Genomic DNA, 13,734 nt, shown 5'->3' with positions numbered 1-13,734 from the left:
ACTGAAACTCAAGTGAGAAGAGATTCACTTTCCCCAAAGAGGAGGGTGAATATAGGGTGGGCTGAGTGACTCCACAAGGGAACACAGCTTCTGGAAAATGTCCAGACCAAGGCTGGAAACTTTACAACAGCCTTACCCAGGGAAACCTGGACTCTAGCCCTCCCCCTGGAAAAGAGGGGTTGATACAGCAAAGTTTTGTACCACTCATATCAGCTGTTGAGGGATCTGTATTTTTTTTTTTTTTTTTGGCTTAAAAAGAAAAAGTGATCTTAAAAACAAGGCTCACCAAGATTATGAATGACTCCAATGTTAGAGCTCTCAGGTCACCGCAGCCCTAGTCACAAGATGTCAGACAGTTTATTGTCTTTCAAAGAGAGCTCTTTGCTAGAATTACGGGCTGCTTATTTATCTGTAAGGAATTCAGCCTCAGAACCCTCAACAGCTCTAAGTGGCCAGCATGGGCTCTGGAAAAGTGCTTGAAATGCAAATATGCACCAACTCCTGGCTTGCCTCCCTACCCCCAGGACAGTGCCTGGAGGCAGCCAGGCCTGGAGGGGAATGTTAAAGAGGGGAGTGGGCTGCCCCTGGACCTGCTCACCCAGTACGCATGACTGGGCCAGGCAGCCAGGACAGGGCTTTCAACTTTTACTGGACAAAGGTTCTGCTCCCTCCACCCTTCACACTGGGCTCTGAGGGGAAAGACACCCGTTTTCTCACCTACTCCGATAGGCCAAGAGCCTTTCACTATTACCCCTAGATCTCATTCCCACATGCCCAAACACGCCCCCCCCCCAAAGTCACTTGGGGAAATTGTGACTCTTAGAAGTCTAACCTTTTTTTTTTTTTAAGTTTCATTTTGTTTCACTTTCCTTCAATTTCCATTTTGACAGTTAAATCCAGAAGTTCTAGAAATCTCCAGTCTAATCACATTCCTAGAAACAGAACATTTGTAATGTCAATGGTAAATGTTACACAGAAGAAACTATAGTTATTCTTAACTATGAGCTTATTCACACCACATGGACAAACCCAATTCTAACCCTTACTTCCGCTTAGCCTGTACACTGGGCACCTCCCACTTTGGCATGTACCCAACACACAATGCTTCAAAAATAATTCACAGATACAAGGAGTTTTTCTTTTGTGTGTGCTTTTTTTTTTCAAAAACATACTTCATATTTCCTCTTTTATTATATAAATATCAGTTTAACCTTTTACTGTAAGAATATAAACGTTTTAAGAGGATCTTTGTTATCATTTATACAAATTCACAAACAGTACAATCAATTGATAAAGGTCTCTGGGTTTCTTTAACTCCATGGTCTCTCTTGTCGCTGTGGAGGACTCTAAAAAAAAAAAAAATAAACAAAATCCAACAAAAATATACATCCTACTCAAAAGCGATTTTTTTTAAAGCCACAAGCCCCAACCCTCACCAAAATAAACTCAGCTATTCCTCCATTTAGAAACAAGTTTTTTGAACCCAAACGCTCCCATTTTATTAACCGAACACAGATTAAGATGTGAAATCCAGTCTCTCCTTTACACCACAGCCTCAGGCTCTCAGGAGGCCATCTCTAAGCTCTACTTCCAAAAGGAAAGGAAGCTTCACTGTGTGACCTCTTTGTGGGGAAATTTATAAGAGGGTGTGGGTAGGGCATCTGCATATATAAAATTCATCTTCAAGACACAATCTGCATCTCAAACAAACAGAAAGGCAGTTCCATTTTCATGTCTCCCACACATTTGTGCTATAAATTAAATCAAGAAACATGGTTGAGTCCTCAAGTCCCAATGGACAAGGAAAAAAAGTCATAGCCAGAATGTGGAAGTGGGACACTGGGCAGATGGAGGTTGGGAAGAAGCCAAAAGGGAAAAAAAAAAAAAATAAAAGGACAAAACCCAGTGGACATCTTTCCAGTCTAGGCACAAAAATGTTTCAATCTCAAAATATCTCTCTTGTAGAATTCCAGGGCTTCAGAGAAAAAAAGTAAACTAAAACGAGGTAGCCAGACACACACATACTATATATATATATAATATATACACATATTATATATATATATATTAGAATATACTCAGCAGAAAAAAGGACCCTAACTTCAAATTGAAAAAAAAAAACCCTAAGAGGCAAGCAGATTAAAAACTTAAGCGAGGGTGAGTCGCAGAGAACTGCAGTAGTGATGAGAAGAGACCGGAACTGGTTACAATGTGGAAAAAGGGGGTGAAAAGGCCGTTGTAGTTGGGTTTCCTTTTTACACGTATCAAAATAAAAACCAGATCACAGTATTCAAATGAAAGCGAAGTGAAGACAAGACATCTTCCTCACTTCTCAGGGTTGAAAGGACTCCCTGACCCCCCCCCCCCACCACCCCTTTTCGAGATGCAGTGCAGGGGATGCAGTTGGGGTGGCTGAAATCAGTCTCCAGACCCTGCAGAGGAGGAGGGGGGAGTGGGGGCAGCAGAGGCCATGTCTGCCCTGCAGGCAAAGGAGAAAAGGAAGTGGGCCAGGGGAAGCAGCAGAACGCGATGGGAAAGGGCTGGGAGTGGAGAGGGGCGGCTGGGGTGGGGGCGGGGAGGAGAAAAAAAAAAAAAAAGCCCAGGCTTCGTGTCATCCGCCCCATCGCGGCCACACTGCTACGATCGACGTGTGAGTGCGCGCGAGTGTGCAGGGACGGTGGAGGGAAGATGCACAGGGCGGGACGGGGGAGCTGGCGCTGCCGCCCTCACCTGACCTTCTCACTGTCCGTCATCTGCCAGAGTCCCAGGTTGAGTACCTTGAGGCAGGGCAGCTGCGTGATGCGCTCCAAGCCGCGCTTGGTGATCCGGGTGCAGCCGTACAGGTCTATGCCCGTGAGCTGGCTCAGGTGCTCGGCGATCAACTCCAGGCCCTTGTCCGTGATGCGCACACACTGCCCGATGTTGAGCGTACGCAGCCCGTGCATCTGCCGCACCATGCGGTTGATGCCATCGTCACTGATGTGGCAGGAGCAGAGGGACAGGGACTTGAGGCCGTCCAGTCCCTGGGCAATGTAAGCCAGACTCTGGTCCCCGACCTTGTCACAGAACGACACATCCAGCCCGGAGAGACGCAGGCTGCCCATGGCCAGATGCATGATGCCCGTGTCGCTGATGTTGTCACAGGAGCGCAGGTTCAGGCTGCGCAGGCTGCCCATGTGCGACAGGTGCAGGAGGCCCGCGTCCGAGATGCCCCCGCAGAAGCTCAGGTTGAGAAGCCTCAGGCCCGTCAGCCCCCGCGAGATGTGCTTCAGAGACAGATCCGTGAGTTTCTGGCAGTCCTGCAGGGTGAGCTGCTCCAGGCCCAGGCAGCCCTCGGCCGCGCTGCGAGTCATGCCGGCCAGGTGCCCGATGCCCACATCCGAGAGGTGGCGGCAGCTGCGCAGGTTAAGGCTCTTGAGGCGCTGCAGCCCCCAGGCGATGAGCAGAAGGCCCGTGTTGGTGATGTTGCTGCAGCCTCCCAGCTCCAGCACCTCCAGGCCCTTGAGATACTGGGCTATGCGGCCCAGGCTGCTGTCGGTGATCTGCTTGCAGAGGCTCAGGTTGAGCGCGCGCAGCGAGCCGATCTCCTGCACGAACGCGTGGCCCAGGCCGTTGTCCGTGAGGTTGTAGCAGCCGCTGAGGTTGAGGCTCTCGATGTTCGCCATGCCCTGGATCACGTAGCTGAGGCTGCGGCGGAGGCTCAGGATCTGCACGCGGCGGATGCCCCGGGCCTGCAGGCTGGGGAACAGCGACGGGTTGGCCCGGCGCAGGTGCAGCTTAGCCTCCACCCCCCGCCACACCGACTTATGGTAGGCGGCGTCCCGCCACGCCGTGCACACCTGCGCCGCTCGACCCTTGTCCCGCACGTCCAGGTAGCTGAAGATCATGGCCAGCAGCTCCGGGAACAAGCACGAGATGTGGGTCTCCATCTTCTTGGTGCGGCGGGCGCCTGGCGGAGGCGGCGCCGAGAGCCGGCCACGGCCACCACCGCCGCCGGGGGCCCACGGCCGGCCCCTCCCCGCCTTCCGGCTCGGGTCGCCGCCGCCGCTGCTGCTACTGCTCCTCCTCCTCCTCCTCCCGGCGCGACCGTGCTCCGCGCTTCCTTCCTGCCGCCTCCCCGCCCTGCCCTCCCCCGCGCGTCCGCTGCAGGCCTCACATCCCGGGCGGGGAGGGCGCCGCGCCCGGCCGCCGCCGCCGCTGCTGCTGCTGCTGCTGGCCCGCGCCCTGCCGCATCCTCCGCCCGGACGCTGCTGCCGCTGCACCGGCGAGGCCGGGGCTCCGCAGCGCGTCCTGCTGCCGCCGCCTTTGTCTGTCGCGCGCCCGCCCGCGTTTCACACCGCCCAGCCCCGGGCCCTGGGCACTCGGGCTCCGCGCGCTGGCGGGGGTGAGGGGGGAGGGTGGGGAGGGAACGGGGAGGAGCCGGAGGCCGCCCCCGGGGAGGGGGTGTATGGGGGGGGGGAGAAGCCGTGGGCAGGACGAGCCTGTATCCGGGACGCCGACGGGTACGAGCGGGGCGAGCCGGCGGCAGCGCTCCGAAAGTCGGCCCCGGGCCGCCGCCGTGTGCTCGCCTGCGCCCTTCGCGCTCGCTCCCCCGGCGCGCTCGCTCCCCCGCGCAATGGTACGCGCCCGCGCGCTCGCGCCCTCCCCCGCGCAATGGTACGCGCCCGCGCGCTCGCGCCCTCCCCCGCGCAATGGTACGCGCCCGCCCGCCCGCGCGCTCCCCCGCGCAATGGTACGCGCCCGCGCGCCCGCGCCCTCCCCCGCGCAATGGTACGCGCCCGCCCGCTCGCGCCCTCCCCCGCGAATGGTACGCGCCCGCCCGCCCGCCGGAACTGGCGGAGCCGTTTCCCGGGAAACACAGCTCTGCCCCGGGCCGCCGAGCGTTAACCCGGTCGGTGCCGGACGAGGGCGGGGAGAGCGGCTTGCGGGGGCCCTCGCCAGCCCCTCCTCCCCGGGGCTGCGCTCGGAGGACACCACCCTTCCTCTCTCCCTCCCTCCGTCGGGCTTCACTGTCCTTATGTCCCCAAACCCTTCCCACCATTCCTTTCTCTCCAGGCTTGGGCCTTAAGCTGGGGGTGGAGGCGGGGAAGAAACTGGGTTTTATTTCGCTGAATTTCACACCGTGCTGCCCTAGCCTTGGTTCTGGAGTTTTTCTAGGACCATCCATCCTGCCTTCTGAGGTCTGGTTGTTTTCCGACAACTACCCGCCCCCCCCCCCCACCCGTGAGTGCATTTGCCTGGTACTTGATTTCTTCAAATTTCCCTCCATGGCCATAACTGTGCGGCCTCCCTGCCCTGCCCCGAGCTGCCCACTTGCCCGCTGGCCGGGACACCTTCCCCTGGACCTGGTTCCCCTCCCTGTATCCGCCTTGCACACACTCCGGACCGCACAGCAGAACAGAACAGAACGAACCTCTGATTAGACCGAAGATGTTCCAGCTGTCTTGCTCTATGAACTTTATTTTATGGGCAATGTTGTATTTTAGATCTGGCCCCTGGGTCTTATATATCCACACAGAGCCTAGCATTTCAGAATTTTTTAAAAAGATTTTTTCCTGTTTTATTTATTTGAGAGGGACAGAGAGAGAATGGGCGCACCAGGGCTTCCAGCCACTGCAAACGAACTCCAGGCGCGTGTGCCCCCTGTGCATCTAGCTAAGTGGGTCCTGGGGAATCGAGCCCCGAACCGGGGTCCTTAGGCTTCACAGGCAAGCGCTTAACCCGCTAAGCTATCTCTCCAGCCCGCATTTCAGAATTTCATGTTTACTTCCAAGCCAAGAATTTTTAGGTCAGGAAAAACACAGAAACCTGTGTGTGTGTGTGTGTGTGTGTGTGTGTGTGTGTGTGTGTGTGTACATGCATTCATAGGATTGTAGCCACATATGCGTGCTTTAGGTGAGGCCAGAGGTTGATGTCTGGTATCTTCGATTGTCCTGCAGGGTCTCACTCTAGCCACTTTGTAAGTCCTAGGCTGGCTTTGAACCCATGGCAGTCCTCCTATCCCTGCCTCCTGAGTGTTGGGATCAAAGTCATGCGCCACCACCGTATTCTTAATTAAACACAAGGTAAGCAGGCATCTATTGGAAAACTATTTCATTGACTCTGGGAGCCTGAGCGAGATGTTTTTAAATTTTAGTTTCACTTATTTGTGTATGGGGTGGGGCAGGATCTCTTGCTGCTAGAAACATGCCTGTCCAGCGTTCTGTGAGTGGAATCGAATCCTGGCTGGCATGCTTTGCAAGCCGCCACCTTTATTTACTAAGCTATCTCCCCATCCCCCTGAACAAGATTTTTCAATGGGTTCCATATTTAGGATATGATATTAACCTTTGGCCACTCCTCTTTTCCTAGACCCAAGCACATACAAACTCATTAATATAGCCAGTAGTGGTGGCGCAAGCCTTTAATCCCAGCACTCAGGAGGCAGAGGTAGGATTGCTGTGAGTTCGAGGCCACCCTGAGACTACACAGTGAATTCCAGGTCAGCCTAGGCTACAGTGAGATCCTACCTCAAAAAAAAAAAATCATTAATATGCACAATAAACACTGCCTCGCAACCCCCACCCCCACCCCAACACACTCCTTCCCTAAATCAGGAAATGCAGAGGCAAATACTCTAGCCTGCTTGTAGTCTCCCACAATTCACATGGTTTTAGGGCCAGAGACTTTTCTCACCTTTCTGGAATAATGTTCTACACTCTTAGTCACCATCCTGATGTACAGTGTCACAAGGGAATATTCGAGATTATAGTCTTGTGGGCGCAAATGAGTTCTATTGTTTATCACTTCGGTTTAAACCTTTAAACACATGAAATCTGCCCCCCTCAATTTTTTTTTTTAATGCCTGGAATGTTGTGGTTTGAATGTACAGTGTCCCCATAAGCTCATGCAATTGACTACTTGGACCTTAGCTGCTTGGGAAGGTTGTGGAATCTTTAGGAGGTGGGCCCTTGCTGGAGGAAGTGGGTCACTGAGGGGCAGGCCTTGGAGGTGCTATATCCCAGCCCTGCTTCCTGTTGACTTTCTGCTTCCTGACTGGGGGCAATGTGTAGAGCAGACCTGCCTTGCCTTTCCCACCACCATGGAACTGGAAGCCAAAATAACTCTTCCTGAAGCAGTTTCTAGTCAGATTCTGCCCCAACAGTGAGACAAGTAGCCAGTTCACTGGGTATTGCAATGTTTGTGTTTATGCCAGGGTCTTAATCCAAAGCATCTTATGTACTTCCTCCTCCATTCTGTTGGTTTTTAAAATCAATTCCGTTTTTTGGGCTGGAGAGATGGCTTAGTGGTTAAGGTGCTTGCCGGTGAAGCCTAAGGACCCAGGTTTGACTCCCCAGTATCCGTGTAAGCCCGTTGCACAAGGGGGGGGGGGGTGCATGTGTCTAGAGTTTGTTTGCAGTGACTGGAGGCCCTGGTGCACCCATTCTCTCTGAGTCTGCTGCTTTCTGGCTCTCAAATAAATAATAATTTTTTTTTGTTGTTTTGTTTTTTAAGGTAGGGTTTCACTCGAGCTCAGACTGACCTGGAATTCACTATGTAGTCTCAGGGTGGCCTTGAACTCATGGCGATCCTCCCACCTCTGCTTGACAGGCACGACATGTCCATTGAGCAAAACAACAATAGGAGCTTGCCCCTTCCAGCCTATGACCTGCCCATCCACAGGATTTGTTTTATTTTTGCTTTCTGAGGTAGGGTCTCGTTCTAACCCAGGCTGACCTGGAATTCACTATGTAGTCTCAGGGTGACCTCGAACTCACAGTGATCCTCCTACCTCTTTCTCCCAAGTGCTGAGATTAAAGACCTGTGCCTTCACACCCTGTCTCATGTATAGATTTTTTTTTTATAGCATTTTATTTATTTATTTATTTTGGTTTTTCAAGGTAGGGTCACACTCTAGCCCAGGCTGACCTAGAATTCACTATGTAGTCTCAGGGTGGTCTTAAACTCATAGTGATACTCCTACCTCTGCCTCCCAAGTGCTGAGATTAAAGGCATGTGCCACCATGCCTGGCTTTTATTTATTTACTTATTTGAGAGAAAGGAAGGGAGAGAGGCAAAGAGTAAGATAGAGAGAGAATGAGCATGTCAGAGCCTCCAACCACTGCAGACAAACTCCAGACACATGTGCCCACTTGTACATCTGGCTTACGTGGGTAGTGGGGAATTGAACCTGGGTCCTTGGGCTTTGAAGGCAAGCACCTTAACTGCTAAGCAATTTTTCCAGTCCCTCGTCCACAGATTTTTTTTTAATTATTTATTTATTTATTTGAGAGCGACAGACACAGAGAGAAAGACAGATAGAGGGAGAGAGAGAGAATGGGCGCGCCAGGGCTTCCAGCCTCTGCAAATGAACTCCAGACGCGTGCGCCCCCTTGTGCATCTGGCTAACATGGGACCTGGGGAACCGAGCCTGGAACCGGGGTCCTTAGGCTTCTCAGGCAAGTGCTTAACCACTAAGCCATCTCTCCAGCCCAATCGTCCACAGATTTTTGACTAAGCTTATACTATCAGGCATAAATTACCTCCTGCAGACAAACCTCAAAGCCAATCAGAAAGTAGTTGGGAACTGGCAAGACTTGGTTAAGCTTGCAGAGCCTGAAAGCCTGGGTTTGATTCCCCAATACCCACGTAAAGCCAGATGCACAAAGTGTACATGTGTTCTGGAGTTCACTAGCAGTGGCATGAGGCCCTGTCATGCCTATTGCCTGTATCAACCTATTTCTCTCAAATAAATAAATAACTAATTTTAAGTGGTTGGTCTATCCCCGTAACAGACATGCCATATTGCTCCAATGGGCACATCTTGCCTGGAAGGTGTTTTTGTTGTTGTTGTTTTTATTTTATAATTTTATTTATTTTTTGTTACATGTGCATATATTCATGAGTGTGAGTATGGGGTCACACGTGCCATGATGTGAGGAGCTCAGGGGTCAGTTCTGAGGCCGATCCTCCCCTCTCGCTTTGTTTTGAGGTAGGGTCTCACTCTGGTTCTTCACCACTGTGCTGGCCTTAGAGATTCCAGGAATTCCCTCTGCCTTTCATCTCATCACGGACATGCTGAGATTATTAAAGCCTGTGTGTCAAACCCTTATCCACTGAGCCATCTTCCCAGCTCTGTTTTTGTTTGTTTGTTTTATGAGGTAGGATCTCACTCTGGTCTAGGCTGACCTGAAACTAACTCTGTAGTCCCAGGCTGACCTTGAACTCACAGCGATCTTCCTACTTCTGTCTCCTGAGTGCTGGGGTTAAAGTTGTATGACACCACACCTGGATCAGCCCTGTTTGTTTTTTTTTTTAATTATTTTTTAGTTCTCTTCTTGTTCTTTTCCTTTAAAAAAATATGTGTGTGTGTGTGTGTGTGTGTGTGTGTGTGTGTGTGTGTGTGTGTGGCTGGAGAGATGGCTTAGCGGTTAAGTGCTTGCCTATGAAGCCTGAGGACCCTGGTTCGAGGCTCGATTCCCCAGGACCCATGTTAGCCAGATGCACAAGGGGGCACACGCGTCTGGAGTTTGTTTGCAGTGAGAGAGAGAGAATGGGCACACCAGGGCTTCTAGCCACTACAAATGAACTCCAGATGCATGTGCCCCCTTGTGTATCTGGCTTATGTTGGTCCTGGAGAGTAGAACTGGGATCCTTTAGCTTATGTAGGCAGATGCCTTAACCACTTAGCCATCTCTCCAGCCCCTGCTTGTTTGTTTGCTTGGTTGCTTGCTTGCTTTTTGACAGAGAGAGAATGGGCATGCCAGGGCCTCTAGCCACTGCAAACCAACTCCAGAGGCATGCGCCACCTTGAATATCTGGCTAACGTGGGTCCTGGGGAATTGAAACTGGGTCCTTTGGTTTTGCAGGCAAATGCCTTAACCTCTAAGCCATCATTCCAGCCCCTGGCCTTTTTTTTTTTTTTTTTTTTTTAATGTGTGAGAGAGAGCCCACTTGAGAGAAAATTGGCCTACAGGGCCTTCAGCCTCTGCAAACGAAACCCAGATGTATGCGCCCCTTTGTGGCGCATGTGCATCATTGTGCACTTTGCGTCACTGGGCGTCTGGCTATGTGGCACCTGAAGATTCAAATAGGAGTTCTTAGGCTTCACAGGCAAGTGACTTAACCACTAAATCATCTCTCCAGCCCCATTATTATTGTTGTTGTTGTTATTATTATTATTATTATTATTATTATTATTGAGACAGGATCATGTTGCTCAGTCTGGTGTCAAATTTGCTGTGTGGCCAAGGATGACCATCAACTTCTGATCTCCCTGCCTTCACCTCCCAAATACTGGGATTACAGGTGTGTACCATGTGGTGCTGGGGATCAAACTAACCCTGTGCATGCTAGGCAAGTACTCTGTCAACAGAGCTACATCCCCAGCTCATTCCTAAGTATCTCTAAACGAGAGAGTATTTTGTTGTAAGGAGTCCTACCCTTCCTTTGGTTCTTTCATTCTTTCCGCCACCTCTTCCACATTAGACTCTGAGCCTTGGAAGGTGTGATACAGATATTGCAGTGCTGTCACTTCTTCCCAGCACCATGATGCCTTCTGAGTTATCCTAAGGTCACTGCCATCTGAAAAGAGAAGGTTCTCAACCAAAAGTGAGAGTAGCATTAATATATAGGTATTAACAGCAAGAGAATTGCTTACTGGGTAGTTTGATGAGCATACTATATACATTTGGCCAGACAGCAGCAAAAGTTATACCCCTAGGGCTCATGACTCCCCCTGTTTTAGGTTTTCAGTATCAGGGATGCGTTCCCTCCCATGGAGTGGGCCTCCAGTCCAATTAGAGGTTTTCACCATGACAGACGTGCCATTACTGCACCCATTGGCTCATTTGGCCTGGCTGGCCAAATATAAGGCTTGTAGTGTTCACTGTTGAGTATCTTCACTGGTGATTTCTCTCTCCCCCATTGAACTGCATGCAGAATGGCTTCTTCCAGCTTTCTGTCAGCTGGTCTACATGGAGGAGGTTATCAACTCAGTTCCAGCAGGATTTCTCAGTGGCCTAAAGCAGTAATCTTCTAAGAAGCCTGTTAATAAATAAATAATAAATAAATGGTCGTACACGCCTTTAATCCCAGCCCTTGGGAGGCAGAGGTAGGAGGATCGCAGTGAACTTGAGGCCACCCTGAGACTACATAGTGAATTCCAGGTCAACTTGGGCTAGAGCAATACCCTACCTCAAAAACCAAATCAATAAAAATAATAATAAGTAAAAATAAATGGGCAAGTAACTTGAATAGATCAGTGTTTCCGAAGAAGCTTTACAAATGGCCACCAAGCACATATAAAAAGATGCTAACATCTCCAGTTATTATGGAAATACAAATCAAAGACACAATAACAGCACGTCATGTCATATTTGCATATGATGGAAATCTTACGAGGGAGCAGGCTCGGGTTCTTTCTTGCTTGGGAAGCACAAGTACATTATAATAGCAACTGCACATGGGCCTTTATTGCTGTGGTTCTTCATAATGAGGCAGCTGGCAGGGTCACGTTTTTGCATGTGTGTAGTAGGTTTTGTGTGTGTGTGTGTGTCATATTCAGTGCCCCATGTGCATACCTATGGAGTCCAGAGGAGAATGTCTGGTGTTCTCTATGGAGGCAGAGGTAAGAGGATCATCATAAGTTTGAGGCCACCCTGAGACTACACAGTGAATTCCAGGTCAGCCTGAGCTAGAGTGAGACCCTACCTCAGGAGACAAAAAAAAAAAAAAGAATAATTAATTTTTCTTTGCTGGTAGGAGGATCACTGTGAGTTCGAGGCCAGCCTGGAACTACACAGTGAGTTCCAGGTTATCCTGGCCTAAAGTGAGACCCTACCTCAGGGAGAGAAAAAAAAGAATGAGAAATTTTGATTTTACTCAGATTTATCTGAAATTGGTAGCCAATGTCTGTCTGAAGTCAGAAAATTTCAGTTCATGCTCTGGACTTCTCTGTTTTAATGATTGCCTTGGGGAGAAAAAAAACAAAACTCTTTTTTTATTGTCTTCTGTGACAACAGCTTGATGTTGTTGAGGGGAAAGGCAGGCCTCATTTGGCCCCTCGGGAGTCCTTGCCTGTGACACCTGTGACAGGGACTCCCTAGCATGTCCCATCACCATCGTCACAGCTAAATTCACCCCACACTTCAAGCTGTGCATTTGAACCCTGACTGTCCCGTGATAGTTCATCCCATAGTCTGTGTCTTAAAGTGTCATAGTCTGTGATTTAAAGTGTCAGGGGAAGATGGATCCATGGGTACAAACATGAGGACATGAGTTTGATCTCCAGCACCCACCTCCGACACCCATGTCCAAAGCTGGGCGTGGTCTCACAGGCCTGTAACTCCAGCTGTCATGGAGCAGACAGGAGGGTTCTGGGGCTCCCGGGTCAGCCAGTCTACCCAAAAAAAAGTGAAACTCTTTGGAGAGAGACTGTCTTGGGGAAATAACGTAGAAGAGCAGTAGAGGAAGACACTTGTACTTTCCTCTGACCTGCACATACTTATGCAGCGTGCATCCATCTACACACACACGCCACAAATTTGGTGAGATTTAGGTCCTCATCTGTGAAACAGAAGTTAGTTTGGGGGCTGGAGAGATGGCTCAGAGGTTAAAGCACTTGTCTGCAAAGCCTAAGGACCAGGGTTTGATTCCCCAATACTCATGTAGAGTCAGTTCATTTACAGTGGCTGGGAGGCCCTGGTGTGCCCATTCTATCTCTTTCTCTCTATCAAATAAAACAAATAAAATTTTTTTTCAAAAGGGGGCTGGAGAGATGGCTTAGCAGTTAAGTAGTTTCCTGTGAAGCCTAAGGATCCCAGTTCAAGGCTCGATTCCCCAGGACCCACGTTAGCTAGATGCACAAGGGGGCGCACACATCTGGAGTTGTTTGCAGTGGCTGGAGGCCCTGGTGTGCCCATTCTGTCTCTTTCTGTCTCTCTATATGCCTCTTTCTGTCTGTCACTCTCAAATAAATAAATAAAAATAAAAATAAAATTTTTTAAAGTTGGAGCCAGGTGTGGTGCTGCATGCCTTTAATCCAGCACTATACAGAGAGATGGCTGAGTAGTTAAGGTGCTTACCTGTGAAGCCTAAGGACCCAGGTTTGATTCTCTAAGTCTCACGTAAGCCAGATGCATATGGTGGCAAATGTATGTGAAGTTCATGTGCAGTGGCTGGAAGGCCCTGGTGTGCCCATTCTATCTTTATTTGCCTCTCTCTCTCTCAAATAAACAAATTAAAAAAAAAAAAAAAGTAGCCAGGCATGCTGATGCATTCCTTAAATTCCAGCACTCTGGAAACAGAGGTAGGTGGATCACCATGAGTTCGAGGCCACCTGAGACTACATAGTGAGTTTCAGGTCAGCCTGGCCTAGAGCAAAAAACCAAACCAAACCATACCAAAAAAAAAAAAGCCATGTATGGGTTTTAATCCCAAGCGGTAAGCACTTGCCTATGAAGCCTAAGAACCCTGGTTTGAGACTCATTTCCCCAGGACCTACATTAGCCAGATGGACAAGGGAGCGCACGCGTCTGGAGTTTGTTTGCAGTGGCTGGAGGCCCTGGTGCACCCATTATCTCTCTCTATCTCCTCTTTCTGTCGCTCTCAAATAAATAAATAAAAAAATATTAAAAAAATAAACCAAGGGAAAAGAAAAAAAGACAGACAGAAAGAAAGAAATGCCATTTTATGGGCTGGAGAGATGGCTTAGCAGTTAAGATGCTTGCCAGCAAAGCCAAAGGACCCAGCTGC

General features: G+C 49.9%; 2 protein-coding genes across 5 annotated transcripts in view; one reads left to right on the top strand and one right to left on the bottom strand.

The window, feature by feature from the left end:
- The window catches only part of Wnt5b (Wnt family member 5B), a 136,085-nt gene that overhangs the window by 69,455 nt on the left and 52,896 nt on the right, over window positions 1-13,734 (top strand). The window lies entirely within an intron of this gene.
- On the bottom strand, window positions 227-3,981 carry Fbxl14 (F-box and leucine rich repeat protein 14). Of its 4 annotated transcripts, XM_045137206.1 has the most exons (3): window positions 3,840-3,981; window positions 2,731-3,738; window positions 227-1,346 (listed from the first exon to the last, which is right to left on the bottom strand). In XM_045137206.1, the coding sequence occupies exons 2-3, from the start codon at window positions 3,663-3,665 to the stop codon at window positions 1,259-1,261; spliced, it is 1,023 nt and encodes a 340-aa protein (XP_044993141.1). In that variant the 5' UTR covers window positions 3,666-3,738; window positions 3,840-3,981; the 3' UTR covers window positions 227-1,258. The 4 variants fall into 4 exon arrangements, with proteins under 4 accessions (XP_044993141.1, XP_044993137.1, XP_044993139.1 ...); XM_045137202.1 differs by having other exon boundaries at window positions 2,731-3,980; XM_045137204.1 differs by having other exon boundaries at window positions 2,736-3,980.

This window comes from Jaculus jaculus, chromosome 18, assembly GCF_020740685.1.
Source record: "Jaculus jaculus isolate mJacJac1 chromosome 18, mJacJac1.mat.Y.cur, whole genome shotgun sequence".
NCBI classification, from domain to species: Eukaryota; Metazoa; Chordata; class Mammalia; order Rodentia; family Dipodidae; genus Jaculus; species Jaculus jaculus.
This window is presented reverse-complemented; position numbering and strand designations above follow the sequence as displayed.